The following is a 20,886-nucleotide window of genomic DNA, read 5'->3' on the forward strand; positions in this document are numbered from 1 at the left end:
GTTTTGCAACTTGACCTGCACCAAAAAAAATCCTCAGTGGCCACAAGTAACAGACTTCACAAAAATACAAAATGTTGTAGCCGTGCATTGCTGTGACCCACATTCACAGCTTCTGTCTCTAAATGTTACCTTTGCAAGCTCTTTTCTTAAGTGTTCCTGTTCCTCCTCGGTTAAGGTGTCCTCCAATGTAGCTGCAGCATCTTCTCCCTCCGGCACAGATTCAGGTTTCAGTAGATCTATTAAAACACAAAATAATAATAAAAAAAAAAAATCAGTAACACGAATGGGACATTGCGTGTTAAATATTAATTTCTGCATAAATGTTGACAGAAACATTGTCATTGGTTATTCTGTACAAGGGACATCATTTCTATATTTGCATTTATTAACAGAACAGGGAGCTGGAATATACCCAATATATGTGTTTATAGCGTATGTCTTTATAATATGTCCATCATTCTCTTTCACCGTTTGTAGCAGGCTGCCACTCTTACAAGGAGGTGCTTCTCTATCCTGCATCACTTATGAAGTCTGACTGGCTTCCTGCCTTTCTCTGCATAATAGCCCTGTGTGGGACTGATGGGTTCCTACACAGGGACATGGACAGTGATGTTGTACTGACATGCTGTGCTTTGCAGCTGAAGGTTTTTGTCCTGTATCCAGTCCATCTAGGAAAGTGTTGTAACAAGTGCTATGTGGCTTCAGCTGTTTACAATGAAGAGCGTAGAATCTGTTAAATGCAGTAAGAAATCATGACAAGACTTGAGTGCAATTCACGTTTAAAAAATGTAAAGTTTCTACGTTTGGTTTTACCTGTATTTCAAAGATAAAATGAAACCTAAATTGAAGACTACTTAACAAAACTTATTCCTCTGGCATCAGAGATTTACCATGTTAGTCCTTGGCAGTATGAGAGCAGAGAGGGGGCCCGGGAGAGTGGAGCAGCGTAACCTTGGGCTCCCCCCAAATTTTGCTATAGGACCTGGCTATGCTGTGTTTGTCCCGAGTCAATCCATAGCAATAATAATAATAATAATAATAATAATAATAATAATATTATTTCAACAACCTGCTGTTTAACATCAAATGAGGAACAAAACTACCGAAAAGGAAAGGAAATACAGTGTGAAAAGGCATCTTGTAAATTTCACAAATATTTATATAAAATATAATCATTTTCCAACTGACTGGAAACCAATAACTGCTGTTTCACAGAATGGTGTAAATGATATATAATTTTGAAAGATTTCATTCCATTTCGGCAACTGATTTGTAACAGAAATGGATTATGGGACATTTATTTCCCTTCATTATATATACCTATAAAGGTGCATAAGTCCACCTCCACACAAGGCCTCCAGAATGCATGCACTGTGCAAGGAGAACAGGATTCAGGATCACACCACACATCAATGTCCACCACACAGAGGATTTGCTGTCCTGCAGAACTGGACAACTGATGAGCAAACACATGATTCTCCAACAAAATACAACTTCTCCAATCTCTAGGAGCAGGTCTGACAACATTTCTATATCAAAAACATACATACAACATGTAATTCTGAATGTTACGACCGTTGCTTTCATACATAAATACTTGTAAATCTCTTTATCTGGTAGGTTTTAAAGCCAAGGTAATTTTTTATTTAACTTTTCCTTAAAGTTGGTCTGTCACATCCACATCAGTCAGATACATGGATTAGACAACATACAAATTAACTTATATCTACCAAGGTTACAAATCTGTATAGTGCCCTCTGTGTGAATATTCAGTGACAGGAATCATCTTTCGGGTAAGCAATAAATCTTTATGATTATTGCGGCACAAACCCTATTATTGGCAGATTTGCTCAGTCCGCCCCAGAGAAGCCGCACTGGAACATCTGACTAGAGTCAGCACCTACTGTAGTCATTTTTCAAAACTGGACACACAAGACCAGAAGGAGATGATGTGGGCGGTGCTAGCCCAACCTGTAGCCAATCAGAAATTTAGAAATCTAACTGCGGCATGGAATATTACAGCTCAGACAACTCAGGTGTAGACAAGTATGACGTTTGAGGAACTAGCCCAAGTCTTTCAACGTTAACAGCACAGAGTAATGACGCAAGACTTCTGTCTAAAGGGCGATGACACATTGTTGTGTTCAGCGAACTGAACATTTCTCCCAGTGACAAAGACAGCTCATTTTTGTCAGGGTTAATATTAACACACTGGTCATGGCACTGCGACTGGTAGAGGCCACCAAACAAAGGGCATTATTACAACATTTTTTCCCCCAGCACACTGCTATAGCCAGCAACAGATCTGCCATTTCTACTGTAGATAAAAATGCAAAAGTCTTTGTTGCACACATTTGCAAATGTATGTTTAAGCCATCCTGCCACGCCAAGGCGCTTTTGCTAATAGGATGGTCCTACTCTAAACAATGAGAGTCCCATATATTTGGGCCATACATATGTGTTTTTAAATTGAGAGCCAACTTACCAAAGAGGTACCCCAGAAGCCTCCAAACAGCAATTCAGTGCCAGTACCCCCTCTCAGCTACTGACACCAACATGCCTCTCAGACAAATACAAAAGTGGAAGCTGCTCAAATCAATTTATAGGCCATAACAGGTGCTTGAAAGGGTTGGGTTATCCTGCAAGGAACATACACACATTTGTCTGAGAGGCATGTTGGTGTCAGTAGCTGAGAGGGGGTACTGGCACTGAATTGCTGTTTGGAGGCTTCTGGGGTACCTCTTTGGTAAGTTGGCTCTCAATTTAAAAACACATATGTATGGCCCAAATATATGGGACTCTCATTGTTTAGAGTAGGACCATCCTATTAGCAAAAGCCCCTTGGCGTGGCAGGATGGCTTAAACATACATTTGCAAATGTGTGCAACAAAGACTTTTGCATTTTTATCTACAGTAGAAATGGCAGATCTGTTGCTGGCTATAGCAGTGTGCTGGGGGAAAAAATGTTGTGTGTATGTTCCTTGCAGGATAACCCCACCCTTTCAAGCACCTGTTATGGCCTATAAATTGATTTGAGCAGCTTCCACTTTTGTAAAGGGCATTATTAGTTGGCATGTGTAAAATAAACAGTATATGGCTAATTCTTTATTCTACCAGGGGCGCACGCAGGGGGGGTTTCTGGGTCTCCAGAAACCCCTCCTCTCCGCTAAAAAAGTGCCCTACATAGCGGCACTGTACTATACAGCAGCCACGACGCTGTCAAAGAAGCGTCCGCAATACAGCACCGCCGCAGACGCTTGTTTGGGGTGGAGGGGAAACCCCCCCTTAAAAATCTTCCGTGCACCCCTGTCTACTTCATATTATGCTGGAAAAGTTCAGCTGCTATGAACAAAAAAAAAAAAAAAGACAAGAATGTTAAATATCTTGAGGCAACTCAAAACCAACTATCAACAAAATTCACCAAACAAAGCCATATTCTAATGCGAATAGGTAAAATAAACACACATACAAAAACATAAATAAAAATATAGCAGACAAAACTAGACTTACAGCTGTAGCACTGTTTGCCTTTATTTACCAATAAATACTATTCAGGAAGTAATGTCAACCACAGTGTCTTTCCAACCATAAACAACTGGGGGAAAATCTTGATTTCTGCCTTATGACAGTCATGAATTATACAGCAAATCTAAAATTACCGGAGGCAGTGATCTTATAATGAATTCCTAGTCCTGTGACCCAAAACAGATGATGCAATTTAGTTTAAACAATGCAGAAGTTTTACAGTATTACATTGGGAAGTATAGTGAATATTGTGAGAACGGCTTTTGCACATTAAATCATTTCTGTTTTCCCACTGTGCACTACACTAATCATTTTTACATGATGTGGATGGAAATCTTACACTAGAAGCATTGATGTGTCGAGTGACACGACAGGATTTCTAAATGTTGCCATTTAATTAGCAGGGAAGCAATTGCAAACCGGTTCGTTTTATAGGTGCCCTTTTCTTGTTAATCATTTACCAGCCATGCTGTTCTAGGAAGGGGAGTAATTTCTAAAATACAAAAGCACCGGACAAAGAATAAAATAATGATTCACCCTCGCACCAACGTTTACAAGCCAGAAGCCGTAACACAATATAATCCCTTCAGGAAACCACGGAAAATCAGCCCCTTCCCGGATAACAGTTCTGAGGGTACAAGGTGCAACATAGAAATAAATATATATAATTTTAAAGAGATACAACACCCTCATCCAATACTTAAAGTGTAGGTATAAAACTCATCAGAACAAACAGGAGTTGGGATATCTTGAAGATGTCAACACACAATGTCAGTACTCTCATCAGACATTTCAGTTACAAAGAGATTCACTGCTGTTCTTTTCAATAGTTACTAATAAAAAGCCCACTGTGCATATGAAGAAAATACCCAGTGATCAAACAATTATGTGAAAAGCTCCTGATAATATCAATGTTATGACAGTATCCAGCAGTATAATAATCAGCACTGTCACTCTCCTGTAATGTGTACAGCAATGTGTTGTACTGTGACACCATAGGCCACTATATCCTGAGCTAGGAAGCCATGCAGGAGCTCATGGCTGAGAACATTTGCATTACCTAAAGTGTAGGGTGGGCGCATACACTGAGCTCACCAAGGATAGTGGAGATATGTCCCCCACGTAAATACCACAAAATGACATTTTACCAGTGCTCAGCCGAGTGGGTGAATCCGGGGGAGTGCTGCTCAGACGAGGCGACAAGAACAGGTAATTCCTATTGACACCACTGTCAAAATTAAAAGGCGACTTGTAATCATCCTGAAGATCAAAGTCTCTAGAATCCATGACTGTTGAGTTGTACTAGTGGGTCATTGTATCCAAGCACATAAAAATAGCCGTTTGCTTCACCGTTCCATCCTTTTGAAAGTCACTTTCCTCTGGTTTGTACAGAAATAGTTTTGAATTTCCTTTCAGGCATTCTATCTAACAAGGCCACGATACATTGTCCGATTCCCCCGAAGATCCATCACAACTCACATGACTGCAGCAGCAAGCGGTTTAATCAGTTACTTCTCATGAAATAGTTGCCCTGCCTAGACAGGGCTTGGTTTACTATAGTCTAAAGGTAAAAATCTGCTCCAGTTCTCGTGACCTTATTGATAGGTTAAAAAAAAAAAAAGTTTTTATTTCTGCAATATCAGTCTGGCTCATCTGTGTATGTTCTTCACATCAGACTGACGGGAGGGTTCAGAGAAAAATCAACGCAGACAATTAATTCAGTACAAAAATCAGCCGATTTCACATGCAAAACCAGGACCTTCTTAATCTTCTAGGACACAAACAGATTACTGGCCAATATTGTGTGGTGCACGCCATCTGTGCTCTAACAGTCTGCCTACAGATTCTTCTTGCTGGGGACATGTAGGGAATCTCTTTGTGCTTCACTTTACTCTTAACATTGCAATGTTCATAAAAAGAAGTCACATAGCTAGAAACCATTTATAGCAAGGACAGGCACCGGATGCCCTACAGGAAAGTGCTTTTAAAATTGATCCATTACTTAATGCATCCTGGCCTCCAGACCTCTGAGCCTTGGGAATTATCTGTCTCTTATGCTGGAGCACAGCAGATAATGCTCAGTGGTGTTAGGTGACAGCCATTAGCGTGTGACCTGGTTTTCCAGACCACTTGGTGGAGCTGCAGCACAGGACATGATCAAGGTAAACATTTATAAACATAACATATGGAGATGATTGTGAACATGTGCATGTACTCCGCTCCTTGGCTCCCTTTTAATAACCTTTCAGCACTGCAATAAATACTATCATCACATTAACACTTGTGTTCTGCCTGGGAAACATAAGAGATCTTGCTGCACACAGGTTCACTAGGTATATCCTGAACGGTATTGCACTGTCTTAGCTAAAAATCATCAAGGACAAGTATTATCCACCAATGTGAACATTACAGTAAATGAAGTCTTTAAAAAAAAAAAACAATAAAAAAAACCAAGTCCAAATAGCATAGAAAGTTAGTTGCTTCTCACGTGTAGTTCTCAACCAGAAAAAAAGACCTAGCAATTTGGAAGATACAAACAATATATTATTATACCAGGAGAGCCCCGATAGTGTAGTATATTGAATTAAACTGTCAGTTCTTTAATAGAATGCACGGTGGCGCAGTGGTTAGCACTTCTGCCTTACAGCACTGGGGTCGTGCGTTCAATTCCTGAAAAAATGGCCTTATCTGTGAGGAGTTTGTATGTTCTCCCCGTGTTTGCGTGGGTTTCCTCCGGGTGCTCCGGTTTCCTCCCACACTCCAAAAACATACTGGTAGGTTAATTGGCTGCTAACAAATTGACCCTAGTCTGTCTGTGTCTGCCTGCCTGTGTCTGTCTGTCTCTGTCTGTGTGTTAGGGAATTTAGACTGTAAGCCCCAATGGGGCAGGGACTGATGTGAATGAGTTCTCTGTACAGCGCTGCGGAATTAGTGGCGCTATATAAATAAATGGTGATGATGATGAAAGTACATAATAATATAGAATGTTTCCACAATACTCTACATATGTACGTAGTATTCTATTAAAGAACTGCCAGTTTCATTCAACACTACTATACTACACTATCGGCACTCTCTAAGTATCTTAAATTATAATATATAATTATATAAGCACTTAATTTCAATACAGATCCGATACATTTATATCATCACGTCTTTATGTTATAGCAGTGAGCTGACAGCTGCCTGAATTTTACCATTTAGGACAGTCACAGAAGATCATTCACAAACCACAACAGTGCGGACCCGCAATGCGCCTACTTGTCTGGCTAGGTGCACCCAGAAATATGTTTTCACACAGAAGTACAAAATGTGTCCCATTAAAAGTATCGGGCACCGCAAAGTGGGAAACATCCTCTCCGCTGCTTTGTCAAATTTAAATGACCTCAACCCTTAAAGCAACATCTTGTTTTATATTTTGGAGCAGGAGTAGATGCACCCATGTACCTTTTTTATACTCGGAGAGGAACGCTACGGACCTGCCTACCCATCGTTCAGTCCAAACTGCTGCACCCCAGCAAACACTGCAATCTTGGCCCTCAATCCAAGCACTACGCCATACAACTGGGTAGAATCGGGTAAAAGTGTATACATATCATCATAATTTGTGCTGCGGGTTTGTAATATACTCCTAACACAACATCCTCACTGCTACATGAACGTCACCAACAACAGCCCCCTTCCTGAAACAGATCAGGAGTTTCTTTTTGCTATCCATCCTTTTTTCTTCAGCTGGTTCATGCGAGATGGTTATCAGAACAATATGCTGATATAAATGGCAATACAAGTTATTATTCTTGCATCACAAGAAAGCCCTCCAGAGTAATCACTGCATGCCATACTCTGCAAGACACAGATCACATCTAAATCCCCAATGAGGCTTTTGAAATAAATGGGGGGAAAAGACATATAAAGAAGAATGTTTCTTTATTTGTGAGTGTAACATTAACCTTTTCACAGCCAAAATTGTTTTAAAGGAAAATGTGAAAATGTAGGTATTGCAATTTGCATTTTTAGAGAAGAACATAGTTTAATGGGTTTTTTTTTATTATTTAATTGTGCTACTGACTCTATTACCGCTGTTAATAGTAAAATAAGAGCACAAATCTTGCAAAGATAAATGTAATTATTCTCGGTGCTGGAATATTGGATAAGGCTCCTGGTGCCGATCTAGGGCCAGATTTACTAAACTGCAGGTTTGAAAAAGTGGAGATGATGCCTATAGTAACCAATCAGATTCTAGTTATCACTTATTTAGCACACTCTACAAGATGACAGCTAGAGTCTGATTGGTTGCTATAGGCAACATCTCCACTTTTTCAAACCCACAGTTTAGTAAATCTAGCCCCTAGACTTTACTCTTGAGGGGGGGCGGTTTAGCAGAATCAACACCCTCCTCCCACTTACTTAATCTCTGGTATAAAGAAATCATACCCCATGTCTCTGGTGGCATTATAGTAATGTTTCTGTGCTACAAATCTTATGTGAGCATTCAGAACCAATGCGATAATACCTGGAAACTTCCTGCATTTTAATGATGTCACAAAGTTTCTCAGGAGAACAGTGAACGTCTTCTCAGTATATAGGACATTCACAGTCATTACTGCTCATGAATATTTATACCTCCTTAGTATATGGCTAACTTCATGCAGACAAATTTTAATATATATAGTAACTCAAATTATATACACAGTAATATTAACATGGGTATATATATAGGTCGTCTACTGTTTAATGTGTATAGGAGTCTTCTTCAACTCGCTCAGAGAAGCCCTGTGGGGAAGCAGCTCCTCGTTCTAATGTTGTACCCATCTTCAGCTAATCAACAGTGCGGGCACTCGCTCATGTGTCATTGTATGGCCCTAAAACAGCTACGATGCCCAATATTACTCCAACTGCAATCAATTCAGGGCACGTTTGTAAATTGTACCGACCGGTCTTCCAATAGCACCAAGAGGTCCAGTTAAGGCTTAAGTGTTTTGAAATTGATTCTATCCCTTGGGCAGAATGATAGGAATAGCCCATATGTGGCCACTGCATAGTGATAATGGAACAGTGGAGTCTGTGTTTTACTACACTGCGTCCCAGACCTCCTAGGACAATGGCATCACGGCGGCTAAGTGGTTGTCACTTCTGCTTCACAGCGCTGGGGTCATGAGTTCAATTCCCGACCACGGCCTTATCTGTGTGGAGTTTGTATGTTCTCCCGGTGTTTGCGTGGGTTTCCTCCGGGTGCTCCGTTATCCTCCCACACTCCAAAAACATACTGGTAGGTTAATTGGCTGCTATTAAAATTGACCCTAGTGTGTGTGTGTGTGTGTGGGGGAATTTGACCCTAGTGTGTGTATGTTAGAGAATTTAGACTGTAAGCTCCAATGGGGCAGGGACTGATGTGAATGAGTTCTCTGTACAGCGCTGCGGAATCAGTGGCGCTTTATAAATAAATGGTGATGATGAAGTTTTCATCACAAGAAATCTGTAACTTATTTTTATTTTCCAAGAATTCAGTCACCTGACGAACAGGATTAGTGGGAACAGGATCCTGCAACAGTTTATTGTATTTGGCATTCAAAGGGAAAGAAGGCTTTGCATTTATAGACAGATCTTATTTATACATATTTCTTAAGCAAATGGATAGGACTTGTAAGTGTGCACAGACGGGCAGGTTATTTTCATTCTGAGAAACACATCTAAAGTAAGAGAGTTTTGTTAAAAGGGAAAATCCCCTTTCATTGAGCTTTTCCTTTTAAGAGGCTGCAAAATAGACCCTGAGGAGGCTATTTAATTCCCTGTTTTCTCGAGTGATAATGCTTAATGTGCGAAAATGGGATAGACTAGCGTCACCTATTAAATTCTCTAACAAGAGCAAAAAAAGTACTTTTCACACTTTCCGATACAAAGTATAGAGCAGGAGCGAAAATACCTATTCAATTAATGACACACATTACTTTCACTTGCTTGTAATGAATTGTTGTCTCCTGAGTCTGATTCGGGGACAGTGGCATTCAAGAAAAAATTATTTTTAAATCCCACTGTAATTATTACATGGCCCACACTGAGGAGCTCTCCTGGGGAGGGAACCACTATAATGGTGAGTCCTTAAGACACATTAGCACATTATAATCAACAATATAAACAACAATTTTATTAAGAAAAAATACTCGCCAGTCAATCATATTGTGACCAGCTTGGGAAAATACTTGTGATTGGCTGACACTCCCAGCTAATTTAGGACACAGCCATTCAGCGCCAAGACCCTTAGGGCTTAATTCATGTCCAAACGCAACTTGCACGTAAATTGTGGTTTTAAAAAAAATAAGAGCACGGAACTTGTGCAAAGTTTCAACCATATTCAAATCCAATTGGATCTCAAGATATGTTTCAATAAGGAGTGTCCGCAGGCAACAGTGAAGCATGGTGGAGGTTCCTTGCAAGTTTGGGGCTGCATTTCAGAAAATGGAGTTGGGGATTTGGTCAGGATAAATGGTGTCCTCAATGCTGAGAAATACAGGCAGGTACTTATCCATCATGCAATACCATCAGGGAGGCGTCTGAGTGACTCCAAATTTATTCTGCAGATAGGACAAAGACCCAAAACATACAGCCAATGTCATTAAGAACGATCTTTAGTGTAAAGAAGAACAAGGAGTCCTGGAGGTGATGATTTGACCCCCACAGAGCCCTGATCTCAACATCATCAAGTCTGTCTGGGATTATATGGGGAGAGAAGGATTTGAGCAAGCCTATATCCACAGAAGATCTGTGGTTAGTTGTGCAATATGTTGGATCAACCTCTCTGCCGAGTTCCTTCCAAAACTGTGTGCAAGTGTACCTAGAAGAATTGATGCATTGATGCTGTTAAGAAGACAAAGGGTGGTCACCCCAAATACTGATTTGATTTAGATCTCTCTTCTGTTCATTCACTTTGCATTTTGTTTATTGAAAAAAATAAACTATTAACACTTCTATTTTTAAAAGCATTCTTACTTTGCAGCATTTTTTCACACCTGCCTAAAACTTTTGCACAGTATTGTATATTACAAATTACCATATAAATACCAACAAACAAAATGCAAACTTTTTTAAAGCGTAATAAAAAAATAAAACAACAATATCCAGTGCTAGACGGCTTACGTAGATATGAGAGCATCTAATTTATAGAAAGCCGTGCAGCATTTTTTAAATATTGGTCATGCAGGAATACAGGTAAATTTTTCTCTTGGCTATATTTATGCCAATCACTGCTGGGAAGTATTTTCCTTTTAAAAACAATTACACAATAAAAATTAATGAATTGGGTGACATCATGCAGATCAGCAGCATTCGCAGAGAATGACGGAGTGTGTGAGGACTGGAAAATTACAGGATGTGTTGGGTGACAGAGCAGGATCTGGGCAGCCCCAGGATCTTGTTTGCATAAGCAGTGTGTACACTTCTTTTTGTTCCTAAAGATTACCTGTGTTTACTTTAGCTCAGAGCCCCTGAATTAACTCACACCGCCATGAAGTCACTACATCTGTTGCTGAACAATCAGATAGCGGCTGTTAGTGTAGACATAACTGGAATCTGCCGCCAAGTGCAACTTTCAAAAGGTAAAGTATATTGTAGAGTATTTTATTTTAAAGTATGCATTTATTCTGTGACTCCTTAGCAACATCTGTAATCCTCTTACTTCTTTCTCGGTTTCTTAATAACAAGTCTTGTTTAATTACTGCGTTTATTCCCCAATTGTAAAGTGTTGTGTAGTATGCAGACTATGAATAAATAAAATATTAACAAGTGTTGCACCAACAGGGCCATTTAACAGGTAAAGAAGTCTGCTTAGTTTTGCAGAGCGGGGCATAAACAAGATTTTGTGGAGTGAGATTATTGAAATGATAAAAAGGGAACATTCCTGGGCAATTTAGCGTTTCTCCCTTAGTGTTTGGTTTTCCTTGCTAGGCAATTTACACTCTGCAAAAAGGACTTCAATTGTGCACCGCTGCCGAGCTGTTGGGAGAAATTTCAACATTACAGCCATGTAGACATTATGACAATGGGTCAAATGTGTACACATTTTACATGTCGACAGTTTGAATGTGTAAACATTATGTATATTGACATTTTAAATGTCGAGACATTATGGACATATAGACATTTTGTTGCTCGACATTATAACAGTGTAGACATTATTACTAACAACATTATGGGGGGGTATTCAATTGACGGCGGGATCGCCGAAAATCCCGCGCTCGAAAAATATTACTGTTAATACGGTAATCCTGCGCGTAAATACCGTTAATACGGTAATTTACTCGCTGGATTTCAGCTCGCAGCTCAGGGAGCCGCGAGCTGAAATCCAGCGAGATATTACCGTATACACACTTACACTTGTGTCTGCTTTAGGGATCGACATGCTACATGCTCTATTCCCTTCAATCATCCATTACCCCCTCCCCCACATGACCACAAAACGCACGTGAAACGTGATCACACTTGTAGTGACTGGTGTTTTCTTGATGCTAGAGAGCAGCCACCCTAATGCAGAAGCAGGACTATAACATATGACTGTGGTGGTGAAGACGGAGACAGGTGAGCTATGAACACAGTTTCTGTTAGAATGCCAGCTGCTCTCTCTCACTGCAGGAGAACATTTGCTTGTTGCACCAGCAATGGACAGGGCTGTTGTTTTTTTTTTTGATAGGGGCAGCAAGTGAAATGACTAAACAACCAGCAACGTGGCGATCTCTGATGCACAGATTCAAATCAAACTCTCCCGTTTCAGCAACACAAGAACATCTATTTAGCTTTGTCAGGAATACAATACAGCAGACTGCATAGTATTTTAGTAGTATGCTATAATATATTACACAATTATCATTATATTTTTTTTAAGGCATCATGTAGGGCAGACCTGGCCAACCTGTGGCTCTCCAGATGTTGTGAAACTACAAGTCCCAGCATGCTTTACCAGCAGATACCTTGACTGCTATCGGCTGGCTATCTGCTGGTAAAGCATGCTGGGACTTGTAGTTTCACAACACCTGGCGAGCCACAGGTTGGCCAATCCTGATCTAGGGTAACTTCACACACACAAAAAAAAAAGTCAAAAATTGACTTAAGATTCCTCCCAACTTTCCATTCACACAGTTAATGCAGCCACATAAATTCACCCCATTATTTAATTTGTCCCCGAGTTCAGGAACAGCGAGTATGCATGTGTACCTTTTAGCACAGCTACCTGCCAGACATTAGAAGCATTATACATCATACAGGGTAGTTACTAACATATCCATATTAAGGTATCTGGAGCACCTGCGTGGTCTGCCCTCTATTGAGGAAATACTTAGGGATGACATATGACAGCATCTGAAGATTTAATTTGCTAATGCAACAGCACTTTTATATTAAGCTGTACACAACATTGTTGAGCCAGGAACTAAATGGAGCAGCTCCTTCATAAAAAGCATGCAGTTGACCAAGATGCACCATGCAATTATTTGGGAATAACATATTACTATAAATTGTGTTTAAATCCCAATTTTAGAAAACCCATTGTTTCCAGAGTACAGATCTATTTCCTGATGCCAATATTTAATATGTAATTGTATCGCTGTGTTGAACGCTCCCATTGTAAAATGAGAGGTTCGTCCACATGACTAACCAGGCGAGAAAGTCCTTGTCCATTGGCCCAGTTAAATATAGTTTTGAGTGGTTGGTTCAGTACAGTCTACCCCCTCTCTCAAGACTGTCCATCCTGATCAGATCATCCACTAGAGCTGGTCCAGTATTTGTGTATCATCACTGCCTCTCAGTGATGTATAAAAGCTCTTTTATGAGCAAATATTAAGCAATAAACAGCACTCCTCTATGCTCTTTTCCTGTGCCTATCATCTGCTGAACTCCTATGTCCTACGGATAAGAGCCAACATTCTAATCTGTCCTCGGCTGCCCTGTGTTGAACCCAGCGTCCTGAGTCAGGACTGCTACCCTGCAGTCCGAATCCAGAGTAAGTGGTTGGGATGAAACAGTCACCAGCAAAGAGGCGCTACAGCAGTTACACACAACACCCAGAAATAGGTGGTTTCAGGTACCAATGAAGGAGTCTGGTGGTGGCAGCGATTACTCTACTACAACTGATGCGCAGTTGACACACAGCTAATGAGATTCTGGTGGCCAAGTAGTAGTGCACCAGTAGGAGTGGTCAGTAACTACAGGAACCACAAGACAAATCTGTAAAGCCATCTTTCCCCTAGAAAGGGTGACAGAGTAAGCCAACACTGCCACAGTGCCAACTCTGGATAAAGGGGCATTTCCATCCCAAGTGAAGTTAACAACACCTAAAAGGGCGAGTACCAGTAGATAGGGGATTTGGGGGGTAGGCATTGGTGTGGCGGAGTGGGACAGTGGAAAGCAAATTGCATCACAGCGAGCGGAAGAGCTAGAGGACGCTGGGTGTAAGGGATAGTGGTAAATTAGGAATTGGTTTGGTTGGGCGCCATGAGATTCTACAAGTAGCGAGGAAATTGGGAAATTAATTACCACAAATTTTGTAGCGCACATTATTATAAATGGGAGAATTGAGGGGTGTTTCAAGCACTTGTTTATTGCTAACAAAGTCTCATTCAGACCGAACACACCCACTCCACAGGCTAGCCAAACACTCTAGGGTATACTATGCACACAAATTACATTTTTTTTATGTACAAATAAAACACTGAAAATACTTCTATTAAACGTTGTTTGTGTCACTTGTCCACACAATGCTTAACATACAGTTCTGTACACAGCAACTGATTATACAGAAACTTATGAAGAGATAATTCCTTTGCCATGTCTGCCCTTTTCATATCGTGACCCGGTCGTCACACTGCACTGTGCCATCTGTTCTTGAGATTTTCTACAAACTTATGTTGGAATCTATGTCCCCAAGACCCAGTTACACAAGAGACTTTGAAATGCCGACTATAAAAAATTAATACGCTCTATATTTGCACAAACGTTTCAAACTACGCTCATCTCAGCATCATTACCAATTCTCTAGATAGTACAAGACCAGTGAACCTACCACACACATTGTGCCCATAGAAAGAACAGTTATGTAAAACAGAGTCTGTTAACTATATCCTCTCAGTATAGATATTCGGTGAACTATCTCTGTGACATCTAGGAAACACGTTCATTTGGCTTAAGGAGCCAGACAAACAGGAGGTACCCACACCACTGTGGTTTATTAGATGCATCACAAGTACCCTTCACTATAAATACTGCATTAAGAGCCGTCTAACAAAAATATTCACATTTTTATAACAAGTCTATGAACAACCAGGATTATCCCACAGAGCCAAGCCATCAACAAGCCGTTTCTTTTCTGTAGTGTTGGACTTGGAGAGTACCCAAAGATCCGTATCTTACATTAATGAAATTTAACAAGATGGAAACAAGCTGTCCGCAAGTTGAATTTATTATGGTTCTGCATATATCTGTCCAGGAGAGTCAGCTGTTCCTCGCACAAAGTCGGACAATATAGAGGCAAATATGCGATGATTTGAATATCACTATCCAGAATCCAGAGGGTGAAGTTTAGTCATTTACTTTTTCATAAATGCATAACGCTGGGTGTGAGAGTGTAATATATTCCATCATAAGAAGGCGCTTACTGTAAAAGGATCCACAAAACACTAGTTTCTAATTAAATGGTTTCCTACAAACTCTGTCTAGTACGTGGCAAAACGTGGTACATATGTACTAATTGGCAATTTAAATAATGATTTCACAGTAAATGTGAAAAGTTTATTTCATTTTGTTTGCAAATGGCCAGAGAAATGCATAGTTTTTCAAGTTAAATACAGTTTTAATTTTTTTTAATTGAAGAAACTACCAGTGCCTTCCTTTCTAGCCTGTACAAGATAGCTTGGATGCACCTCTATTATCTTTATACACCATTTTAGGTGGTAATGCACTTTTAAGATGAACTTTGGTCCTAACATAATTAAAAATGGTTCTTAATGCCCACTGGTGTCATAATAACGCTAGTAAAAACATGTAAACTAATATGGGAATAGAACCCATTGGTTCCAATGACCCTATACCCACTAGTATTTGCACTTGCTGTCGGGAGTTTCAATAGCAGTTTTTCTGATGTTGCTTGGTACCATTTTACAATTACTGGCGTTCACCGCAAGTGAATGCATTGGGGTCAATGGGGTGTCTTCCATTGACCCTTCCCTCGACCATAAATGTTTGTGAGCCACCAAATGTTTTTTGCATTTGGCATTCGGTGTTACTGGCTTTTAAACGCAATGCCCTTTCTTACCATGCTACAGAAAAAACAATCAACCCTATCTGTATATATGTGTATTTAATGCTGTTCCTGTAGCAACTTCAACCATCTGAACTAAAAAGATAATACAAATGAAAAATGTTCTCCCTTCAGGACCACCATACAAATGTAAATGACCACTCAGTCAGTACCTATTAGCTGTAATAAGTCTTCTTAGCATTTGGTTTGGTTGTTGTACCATTGTAAAGAGCCACAGGCTGTAGGAACATATAATATTGTCTAGCACTGCTAATTAAAAATTGAAGATGCCCTGCTAAGGACACAGTGCATTATGGGGGAAATGCGTCAATATAAGAGGGCGATTTTATTAGTCTGGTCTCATAAATAATATCCAAGTCATAAGATGCAGTTTCCCCAGCTGAAAGGCAGATCTCTCAGTCAGTGATTTAGAAATGTAGCAATCTTAACCCTTCACTGGAGAAGGCATCACATTCATTTCAAGCTTCATTGTTGTATCAGCCATTTAAGCCTTATACAGCACATTTCAGGGGTGATCACAGAAACTGACCTAATTTTTTGTTTCCCTTCCTTTGTTTTTTTTGCTTTTTGTTCATTTACAGAGTACTGGTAATGTATTTAGGAGCAGTATTTACAGTTTAAAATTATTCATGTATTATAGTCAGGCGCCTATTAACCTCTTACAGTCCAAGGCTTTATAAATGTGGAGACTATTTGTGAATTACCACATATTCTGTCAGCAACACAACAATTTTCTGATTAATGTATGACCTAGTAAACCTGGGACAACACCTTCGATAACAGAATGCTTGTTACTTGCATATGTCAGAAGTGAAGTACTATACTTCCCGGTTCGGTCAGGGCCTATTCGCTGCACAAGCCATCAGCTCCTGCACACAATAACTGGCAGGAAGGATGTGAGAAGCATACAGCCTGCTGGGGACCATATGATCCCTATCCCGTGGGACTTTTTAGATTTTCACACGATTTAAGGGCTACAGGTCTTTGACAACTAGGCCCCTGAGTCTATAAATATTTTTGTCCCTTTCGCTTACAACTTACACATCATATAGAATATAGTTAGATTTATCAGTTTTGTATGTATACACTCTACGTTCTGTAAACACAAAACACACAATTACTTTAAAAAGAAAAAGTTACTTATTTTCCCCAACAAGATTCTTATATGTATACTTCTGCCTCACAGCACTGGGGACATGAGTCTGATTCCAAACCATGGTCGCATGCGTGCGTGTATTAGGGAATTTACACTGTAAGCTCCAATGGGGCAAGGACTGATGTGAGTTCTCTGTACAGCGCTATGGAATTAGTAGCGCTATATAAGTAGCTGATGATGATGATCCTCTCCCCCTGCCCCTATATCCATGGTCTGCAAGTTTTAGGCTACCATAAAACATAGTCAAGTGCTGCTATAGAAACTAACAAGCAAAACTGTCCTTTACTGAAGGCACAAACACAGAACATCTACATGGGGCATAGGATGCAGGAACACTAATAAATCTGCAGTTCTGTTGCAGAGAACATGGTCTGACCTAATTTCCCCAACTAAATTCAATTGCACTCATTTCCTCCATCCATATCCACTGTTCCATCCATTAAAACAGCTGACCACAGCCCCCCTGGACAATTTTCTTCAGCTTTGTTTCGGTGTGTAAGGCATTGAAGAAATAGAAGGGATGGCTCTGATAATTTATGATTTCATTAGTCTATCCAATGTTTTTCTGCCTCTGCTGAGGAATAGAAAAGCTTCATACACGCGAATCATTATTATAAGAAAATGGGGCCAATTATTGTGACTTCAACACATCAAAATCTTCAGACCAGAAGGAGGAAATTTGCTGCTGGTAAATAAAATATACATATAGATAGATATCACAGCTTGTATGTTCTCTCTGTGTTTGCATGGGTTTCCTCCAGGTGCTCGGGTTTCCTCCCACAATCCAAAAACATAGTAGTAGGTTAATTGGCTGCTATCAAATTGACCCTAGTCTGTGTTTGTGTGTGTATATGTTAGGAAATTTAGAATGTTAGCTCCAATGAGGCAGGGACTGATGTGAGAGTTCTCTGTACAGCGCTGCAGAATCAGTTGTGCTATATAAATAGTTGATTATGATGAAAGATATAAGATGTCCAGTGTATTCATTGCAAGGGTCATTTTATATTTTCAGGTCATGGCCTATTCACAGCGCAGACGTGGCCATCTTTTTATTTTTGCAACCAGTGGAACTGAAACTCAAACCCAAGCTTTCAGTTCCATCACGGATGTGTGAGCCGGCTCAGCCGGGGCAATCATGCGCATATTCCTGGAGACTGGTCTGGTGAATTGAGATAAGCCTTACCGCCTCCAGGCAGTGAGATGTTGTTCGTATTTGATTCAGTCTTACCAGCGTAACAGACGGCCTACATTCTCACGTATTGAGTAAGACCACAAAATCTGCATTGTTTGGTGACTACAGGAAGGCAGTTTCTGCACAACTTGGTCTGTGACATAAGATTCAGGTAACCGGTCAGACTGGGTGGCCTAAGTTTTTAATGTCAACACTCAAACAGTTTCTATACCATTGTGCTGACATCTTGTCATTTAATCTAATAGAACAGAGTATTGTACTGTGTCCTCTGCTGTCTGTTCATCATTGCTGTGCAAGACATTTTAAAATTAAGCGGTTGCAACTTAATAAACATTTCCGCTAGGGATCCACTGAATTGTGGATTTACATGTGCAGCTGCAGTGTTATGTGAGAAGGGCCAGTCATTATATTGAGTTATTAGGTAGAAAAATCAGTTTGTGGAAGCGATTTGTTATTAAACCAATAAACAGAAAAGCAATTTCATAGTCGGTGCATATGGAAATACAACTTACTGATTTATTAAATGGTGGCATTTTCATCGGGAAAAAATAATAAATATAAATATATATTTTAATTGACTGTGTTTACATTTTAAATGTCCCAAAAGCAAAGAAAGGTAAAATGTAATAAGCTTTATGTGTATTTCAGGCTACCCAGCAACATTAGTGGGCTTTGTCTCACCCTTTTTCTCTAATGATTAACTAGAGATTTGCAGTTTGGGATATTACACTTTAGGAACTACTTAAATAAAGCTCTTTCTGTAAGTATTATCTGCACAGTGGTTGAGCCACTCAATCTAGTAAAACATATTGTACTTTACAATAGGTTTTGAAAATGAGGATTCAAGAAGTTTTTAAATGTGACACCCTACACAGGCTATGGCTCACCTACAGGAGATACATTGAGGTTGGCAGGTGAGCTTATTCCAATATAGATATATTGTGCACACAATTATCCAATTTATGCATCGTTTGTTTCAGAGCACCAGAATATAATTTTCTTTTGTTCTCAAATTGAATAAAAAAACAGTTTTAAAGTGGGTGATCATCTTACATGTTGTGGGCTTGAATCTACTCAACACACCGTTTAAAGTCAGTTCTTTAGAGGACAAATGGAACCCTATATTCTTTTTATATTTTCATAAAATTGCATTGAGGACAAATTATATTATATGACCTTGCTACTTTTGCAAATATTATTGTGGCTGGATCATGAAGAAATAACTTATTTTAGAAAGTTATTTCAATTAGAGGTGCAGGGCGGTGATGTGTATCATTGCAAATGTACTGATTTTTTATATGATATACATCATCAGTGATATGCCATGTAGAAGGAAATTTGGTTTTGCAACTTCTGAAGGCAGCTAATCATGCTGATTAAGTCTTTCAATTTCAGAAGTGACTAACATATCTAACATATATTTTTAGTTCGAATGCACAGCAGAAGGTTGTTACCTTTCTTTCCTGTGTAGATTTTCATCCTGTATCTTAGAGCCTGTCTGAATAATGCAACCAACAAGCAAGTTAAACTGCATTAAATGCAAGATTAGAGAATATATTAAATCTTGATGGTAAAAATTCAATGTAATATCTTAGACGTTGGGGTGCCAGCTCGGAAAGGGGTTGGGTTACCCCCTGCCAACAGGTGTGTCAGAATCTGTATAAAAAGAGCCCTGTTTGACCATGCTATGTTATTAAACCATCTGAAGTTCTGGAGATCGCTAGTATGTCAAACTAGCATGTAACTGTCTTTGTCAGGACTATTGAACAATAAAACATCACTCCTTGAAGATTCTGCCTGAGACTATTACCTGCTGTATCCTGTGACCAACGGACAGGACCTTACACTCTAATCCATTCCCCGGTTGTCCTCTGTTGAACTCGGCATCTTTGTGTCAACGCTCTGCCCACTACCCAACAGTCCTGATCCATAGTAAGCAGTCAGGAGGTACCAGTCGACACACAGCCAAAAGGCACTGCAGCAGCTATACCAGCTCCCCAGTAGTGATTCTAGGCGCCGTTAGAGGAGCCTAGTGGTGGCAGCTGAATTCTCCTACTACTATTGAGCAGTTGGCGAGTGTCTGGTGGCAAGGTGACAACAGTAAGAGTGGTCAGTAACAGTCGGTTACTGACGGTGAAAGACAAACCCAGATAAACTGTGCAGGAAGAACATCCCTCCATATCTCCTCCCCACCTATAGACTAGGTTGTGAAGTAAGCCCATGCGGTCTCAACTATCAAATTATTTTCTATTTGAGGACCTTTGTTTTAGGGAAATGATCATTAGGTAAATGAAACAATCCCAAACTGCAAATGTGCACTGTTTTTCTGAACTTCTAAGTGTGCATATTGTCCACCAAATATTTGTGCCTGGTTTTACATTTTACGGACCCATTGTAAACTGCACATGGTAGAAATGGTAAAAATATTTCCGAAAAAATTACAACTGGAAGGTGCAAAACGTGTCACAAAAGTATAGGACATGACCCAATCTCTGTCATTTTGGAAAAAGAAACACTTTTTAAATCGAGAGAAAAAGCAAAGCAAGCATCACCCAGGTAAATATTCCTTCTCCAACCCTTGAATTTCATTTAAATAAATCTCATCCTTGTTTATGCAAAAGTAGGGGCACTCATGCACCTAATCCTCATTTAGCAAGGAACATCCCTAATTATATTCATTTTGGTGTTTTTGATTTATTTATATTTTAATCA

The 20,886-nt window shown here is 39.8% G+C and overlaps 1 protein-coding gene across 4 annotated transcripts in view; it reads right to left on the reverse strand.

Annotated features, from left to right (window-relative positions):
- The window catches only part of TPD52 (tumor protein D52), a 108,999-nt gene that overhangs the window by 70,104 nt on the left and 18,009 nt on the right, over positions 1-20,886 (reverse strand). Inside the window, exons 1-2 of one of the 4 annotated variants that reach the window (XM_075213698.1) lie at positions 4,674-5,162; positions 130-236 (exon numbers count right to left, since the gene is read on the reverse strand). In XM_075213698.1, coding sequence (XP_075069799.1) covers positions 130-236; positions 4,674-4,812 — 246 coding nt within the window. In that variant the 5' untranslated portion in view covers positions 4,813-5,162. Of the gene's footprint in view, positions 1-129; positions 237-4,673; positions 5,163-20,886 lie in introns of those variants that run through there. The other 3 variants (XM_075213695.1, XM_075213696.1, XM_075213697.1) reach the window with 3 other exon arrangements.

The sequence above is a fragment of the Mixophyes fleayi genome, chromosome 5, assembly GCF_038048845.1.
Source record: "Mixophyes fleayi isolate aMixFle1 chromosome 5, aMixFle1.hap1, whole genome shotgun sequence".
In the NCBI taxonomy this organism is placed as follows: Eukaryota; Metazoa; Chordata; class Amphibia; order Anura; family Limnodynastidae; genus Mixophyes; species Mixophyes fleayi.